Raw genomic sequence first — 6567 nt, forward strand, 5'->3', positions numbered from 1 at the left:
CCGTCTCTGTCCTTCCTGTGTGTGTGTGTGTGTGTGTGTGTGTGTGTGTGTGTTTGACAGTAAATACAGCCACCGTGGACTTAATGAAGATGGATTTGAAGCACAACATTGTTAAGTTCTTGAAGATGCCATTATTCTTCAGTACAGTTGCATAGAGAATACAGTTGCATAGACTTGCTGTCCGCATCACCAAAACCTGTGTTCCGGAACTTCCATTTGAGCTGACGGCATAAGTGAGTTCACCTCATAACACGCGGAGTGCAAATACGAACTCAGAGGGCTCTATTTCTTGGTGCAGAGCGATGAGCAAGCTCTCCAGACACCTGCGGTGCCTGGAATACAATACTTCCAAGAGAAGTCTGAAATGTCACTGAACAGATGCCTTAGGAAACATTTTCATATTTCTTTTACATTTACTGATTTCTTCTATGGAAACCACAAAAAGATCTGTCAGGAGATCAATATAATAATTCCGCAAAAGAGTGTTCTGAGTATGGCGGTAGGATTTGCGCCGATTTGTGCGATTTCGGCAAAATTGGACTCGGAGCGCCTAACCCTAATCTTTAACCACGTCCAGGTCAGAGGTCACTGATAAACCTCCCATCAGCTTGACACACATCCTGCCGAGGAACGGAAAGGACATGACGGAGAGAGGGAGGCTGGGGAGGAGGGATGACTCATCGGTCATCTGCAGCAGTGTTCTTGGCTCCTGGGGTGGGTTGGGGGTGGTGGAGGTGGGGGTGGGGGTGGTTCTTCGAGGAAGACGGGCCGGGGGTGGGGAGTGTCACGAGGGGGAGGAGAGAGCGAGGAACGTCCCCCTTCATCATCCGGACTCTGTGAGGCTGCAGGGCCGCCTGAACTCTTGACCTCGTTCGTGGATCCATTTGTTTGATACTGGAAGTAAAGAGGATTATTATAATACAGCATGTTAGAAAGTGGACTGTTAATAACAACAACAAGTGTTAATAACAACAACAACAACAACTACAGGTATTTACAATGAGACCACTCGGCACATTCATTTTCATTTCATGGCTCATATTAGCCGGTTTGTTTGAGGTTTTATCCAATATTCAGTGAGACTGGCTTAACCAGATGAAGAGAGAGGGAGAGAGAGAGAGAGAGAGAGGGAGGGAGAGAGAGAGAGAGAGAGAGGGAGGGAGAGAGAGAGAGAGAGAGAGAGAGAGAGAGAGAGAGGGAGAGAGAGAGAGAGAGGGAGAGAGAGCGAGAGAGAGAGAGAGAGAGAGAGGGAGAGAGAGAGAGGGAGGGAAAGAGAGAGAGAGAGAGAGAGAAGAGAGAGGGGAGAGAGAGAGAGAGAGGGAGAGAGAGAGAGGGAGGGAGAGAGAGAGAGGGAGAGAGAGAGAGAGAGACTCACCCCACTTGTTTCCCACCAGAACGGGGCAGGCAGCGTGTCTTGTGCGGTAGTCTCCCTCGCCACTGGGAAACAGGTTGTACCAGAACACGGCTGTACCCTGGCACACACACACACACACACACACACACACACACACACACACACACACACACACACACACACACACACAGATGCTGTTGGGCAAATGCCGATATAGGCAGACACACACAGAAACGCTCACACATACACACGCTGTTGGGCACATGCAGATATAGGCAGACAGACACACACACACACAGAAACGCTCACACATACACACGCGTGCAGCATGATATCCTTGGTTACCTTTTTGGGCCAAACGGCAGCCCCTACATCGGGGAACACTGTGGCACCTCCTGCAGCCACATCACTCATCTATGACGCACAAGTGAGAGGGAGAGAGAGGGAGAGAGAGAGAGAGAGAGAGAGAGAGAGAGAGTGTGAGAGAGTGTGAGAGAGAGAGAGTGTGAGAGAGAAAGAGTGTGAGAGAGAGAGAGAGAGAGAGAGAGAGAGAGAGAGAGGACTGTTATTCCATCCTCTTCACACTCTCTCTTACATTTCAGATGATCCTATAGGACCCTCCCTCACTCACATAGAACAAAAAGGTGGCCACTCGGTTCCCTGTGCCCAGCTCTTTGAAGGCGTCAGGCTCATCCTTCTGTTGACAGAGAGAGAGAGAGAGAGAGCAGTTAACATCATATCACATTACCAATGGGAGCGGAGCTTCAATTTATTTTTTGTTCAAAGCTATTTTTAGGGCATTCCTGCTTTATTAAAGATATTTTAGGGCACTTATTGGGGTAGGACAGACAGGAAAGGTGAGAGAGAGAGAGAGAGAGAGAGAGAGAGAGAGAGAGAGAGAGAGAGACATGTAGCAAAGGGAGTGGGCCAGATTCAAACCCGAACCGCTACTGTAAGGACTAGCCTTTACATCAGGGGTCTCAAACTCAAATTGGCTTGGGGCCACTTGGTATCGTCAACTCATAGGAGGGCCACTTCAATGTCAACTTCAACTACTACTAACTATAAGAAGAATTTCTGAAAGTCATTTTTCATTTCCATAACTAGCATATTCATCATACAAATTCAAACCAGTTTCTATATTTTAATATATGTTAAGTTAGTGAAAATCTTTTTTTCTTTCTTTTCTTTTATCTTGAATAGCCTTGTACTTTATTCTATTTTAGCTGCAAGATGTATCACTAGTGTAAGCCTGCCCTGGACCTGTACTTACATTTACTTCAAGAGTTCAAGTTCAAGTTTGTTTCCATTTCTTGCCAGACACTTGAATACATCTGTGGGCTTCTACTCTATTTCTTGCCAGACACTTATCTTGAAAGATTGCTGAGCCGTTAGCCCTCTCAGCTGTGTGGCTCGTTTTCCCTCTCGTCTCCCTATGACTCACGCTGTTCTCCATGTTTAGTAATGAATAGCTCTTGACATTATATTCCTTTAGAACGGCGACTTTGTTCTTGCATACCAGGCAGGTAGAATTTCAATTGAACTCCACAAAAAATACTGCAGTGTCCATCTTTCTTGAAAGTGTCTGTGTTCCTAACGTTAGTTAACCATGAAAACAGCCTCTCGGTGGCGAGCTGCATTCCGTTCATAGTTGCGTGTGGATTGATTGCACCTGTTACTGTATGCAGCATTCAACTCTCGCACTGCGCACAATAACAGCATTGCAACTTGAATTTCACATTGTAGGCCTGCCTGATGGCGCGGTGTACAAGAAATTATTTTTTGGGCCGGATTACATTATATTTCTGACATCATGTCACGGGCCAGATGAAGGGGGGGGGCGGGCCGCAAATGGCCCAGGGGCCGAGAGTTTGAGACCCCTGCTTCACACGGTACGCGCCCCAACCCACTGAGCCACCGGGGCGCCCCAGGGAGCTTCAATTTGACAGCAAACGAGGGCGTGTCATGTAAACGCTGTGAGTGCAGCTCGGTACTCACCCTTCCAAAGTCAAAGTGGGGCTCGTACTGACCTCCCACGCCGTAATTTGCCACCTAGAGCAGACAGGAAGATAGGGTTAGTATTGTGCTGTATAGCGCTGGTTATCACGCACACTTTCAGCGCACACACACACACACACACACACACACGCGCACACACACATCAGAGTTGGAGTCAGTTCCATTTAAGCTTCCAATTCAGGAGGAGTAACGAGCTCCTGTAACTAGTAACTACTGTACTAACTTTGGAATTATTATATACAGTTGGAATTCTGAATTAATGAAATGACACACACACACACACACACACACCTGCAGCTCTTCAGCAGTGTCCATCTCCAGACCAGTGATGTCTTCAATCCTCTGGTTGATGGTGTCGATCAGTGAATGATCCTTCCCAGTCAGCCAAGCGCTGGGACAGAGGGGGAGACGAGGGACAGAGGGGGAGACGGGGGACAGAGGGGGAGACGGGGGACAGAGGGGGAGACGGGGGACGGAGAGGGAGACGGAGGGGGAGATGGGGGACAGAGGGGGAGACGGGGGACAGGGGGGGAGACGGGGGGAGGAAGGGAAACAGGTCAATGCAATGTGTACTTACAGCCACAAGAGGGCAGTAGCGCATATACTGGTCTTGGTCAACATTGAAGGAGAGAGCGGACAAAAATCATGCAGCCAGCAGGTCACAATTAAGACAGTGTAGTTACAGCCTTGTTCATGCTTCAGGTACAGAGGTAGCAGAGGAGAAGAGGAGTACAGAACAGAGAGTGAGAAAGTGGCCCAACAGAATCTCCAATCAGCTCAAAGGACACTAAAATGGGTCTGAAGTCTGACATTTTGGTCCAACTACATGAAGTTGTGTGTTTCTGAATGGCGTTATTTAAGATGCCTACTACTGAAACGGTATATGGGGCGTCTGTGGCTCAGGAGGCAGAGCGGGTCGTCCAGTGATCGTAAGGTCGGCGGTTCGAATCCCGGCTCCTCCTGTTCACGTCTCGAAGTGTCCTTGGGCGACACACTGAACTCTATATTGCTCCCAATGAGCAGGCTAGCACCTTGCATGGCAACTGCTGCCATTGGTGTGTGAATGAGTGAATGAGAGGCCAGTGTAAAGTGCTTTGGATTAAGTGTTATATAAATGCAGTCCATTTACCATAGTTGGTTACGGGGGGGAAAAGAGAGAGAGATTTTAATAGGATTTTTTTGCGAACACTACCTGCCTTTCACCAGCCTCCCAGCAAGCTAAACACCCAACTCCAACAGGCTGCGTTCAATGAAATCTTCCCATAAAGACATCAGAATAACTGACCCAGGTTTTATAAACCACATCATACTATAAGAGCAAGCCTTGGAAATAACTTTAGAGTAAATCACGTTAGAGTCGTCTATTCTGGGCTAAATTGAGTTTCCATACACTGGTTTGTAGCAGCTGGAAAAGTACAGTGGTTTCTGGGTCCGAGGGCTGTTTAGGGGGGAGTTTTGGTCGTCGTGCATAAATTCCATGTAGAGTACGCCAGATTCAAAAGTGTTTATCAGGGAGTGTGTTGAGTGAATGGCTTTTAATCATTTTTTAATGTTTTTATTGGGCTTGATACTGTGCTAGTCGGGCCAATAAGATCCTCCTTAGCTTCGTTTCTCTCCCACTGTGACATCTCATCTAAGGCTGACACTGCAGTCAGTTCAGACCAAGTTCAAACTCCGCTCATCTAACAAACCGGAGCATAATTACGCACAGATAATCCCACAGACACGTCACTTACATGCACACAAACGCACAGACATGCGAACACGCACGCCCACACACGCGCACACACAGACACGCGCACAAGCAAGCACGCACACCCACCCACACAAACACTCTCTCTCTTTCTCAACCAAACACTTAATAAGCAGGCAGGTTAAAACCAATAAGGCGTGGGATGTGGGTGTGGGGGGTCTATTTTAAACATGAGGTTGGAGTACGTGACTACAGACTTGGGAGTTGGCTGCTGTACATGTGGAAATATAAAATGTCCACAAGGGGGCGCCCCTATACAGTGTGTGTGTGGGGGGGGGGGGGGGGGGGTGCCTGTGCGCTCCTGAGTGTGTTTGTTCTATGAGAGAGTGCGACCTGCTTCAGACCAGCTGATGTGGAGTCAGAGCACAAACAAATATCAAATCCCTCGTACCATCGGCCAAGAAGGAGACAGAGACCACAAGAGGTCATTCGACTGAACCAAAGAAGGTGAAGATAACGATGGTGGTGACCCGGTGATCCTACTGCACCAACGGGTTTGTTTGAGATGCAGAATAGAAGAGGTATGGGGGGGGAGTGGAGGAGCCGCCTGTGAACTTTGACCCTTGACCCCTTACCTCTTGGAGACTCTGTACTTGGCCGTGGTGAGCTTCCCAGTAAGAGGGTCATGCACGGTGGCGCGCCTTAGCTAGCTCCCCGGACACCAGACAACACGGAGAGACAACGAGAACAACAGAGAAGGGGAAGAACGAGAGTAGAACACAGAACACGGAACGAGAGACGACAGAGAGACAACGGAGAGTAAAAAAAGAGAAGTGGGAGAATGAGACAAGTGAAAGAGAGAGAGGGAGAGAAAGAGGCAGATCTGGTCACTGGAGGTCAATGCTCGTCTTCTACGGGGTCATTTTCAGAGGCAGTCCTCACATCCTCCTGCGTGAGTGAGCGGCTTTTGACAGGTTTGTCTATCTTACGGTCTACTGCGCCCAGATGTGCCTTTACCAATGCCCGAATTGCAATTTTTAATTTCGGTTTGATCTTATTTTATCTTACTGTATGTCAAGGGCCCAATTTTTGTAAATGCTGGCCCTGTCATCGAAGACAGAACCCTGACAGGATTGCGGACTGATGAAGAGGACCGCCTCTGACACGCCCGAGACTGGCCAAAGCAGCTACAGCATGTTAATAACTACTAAAACTAAAAAGTTAAACATCCATCGTTTTTTCTCCTCCTCCTCCGGCGACTTCTGAGCAAAACCAGCCCTCCTTCGTTGATTTTACGTCCCTTTCTAAACTCTCGTAGAGCATTTAGATTGTCAACTCTGGTTCGGACTTCCAACGCGGATCTCCGAGATTAGCGGGAGTTGAACAGGGGTCTGTAAGATTAGAGTTTAACGGAGTCCTGCTCAGGTAGGCGTTTCTGCTCAGGAGCCTCGGAGGTTAAAGGTCGCAGAGGGATGGACACGGAGGCGGAGCCCAGAGGCAG

General features: G+C 48.4%; 1 protein-coding gene across 1 annotated transcript in view; it reads right to left on the reverse strand.

The window, feature by feature from the left end:
• Positions 1 to 783: 783 nt before the first annotated feature.
• The window catches only part of p4ha1b (prolyl 4-hydroxylase, alpha polypeptide I b), a gene marked incomplete at its 5' end in the record, with an annotated part of 11070 nt that continues 5286 nt past the window's right edge, over positions 784 to 6567 (reverse strand). The window contains 6 exons of the mRNA XM_084460524.1: positions 784 to 894; positions 1376 to 1472; positions 1700 to 1768; positions 1986 to 2051; positions 3353 to 3406; positions 3665 to 3764. Of these exons, the coding sequence (XP_084316650.1) occupies positions 824 to 894; positions 1376 to 1472; positions 1700 to 1768; positions 1986 to 2051; positions 3353 to 3406; positions 3665 to 3764 (457 nt within the window). The 3' untranslated portion in view covers positions 784 to 823. The remainder of the gene's footprint in view (positions 895 to 1375; positions 1473 to 1699; positions 1769 to 1985; positions 2052 to 3352; positions 3407 to 3664; positions 3765 to 6567) is intronic.

This window comes from Borostomias antarcticus, assembly GCF_949987555.1.
Source record: "Borostomias antarcticus genome assembly, chromosome: 2".
Classification (NCBI taxonomy): domain Eukaryota; kingdom Metazoa; phylum Chordata; class Actinopteri; order Stomiiformes; family Stomiidae; genus Borostomias; species Borostomias antarcticus.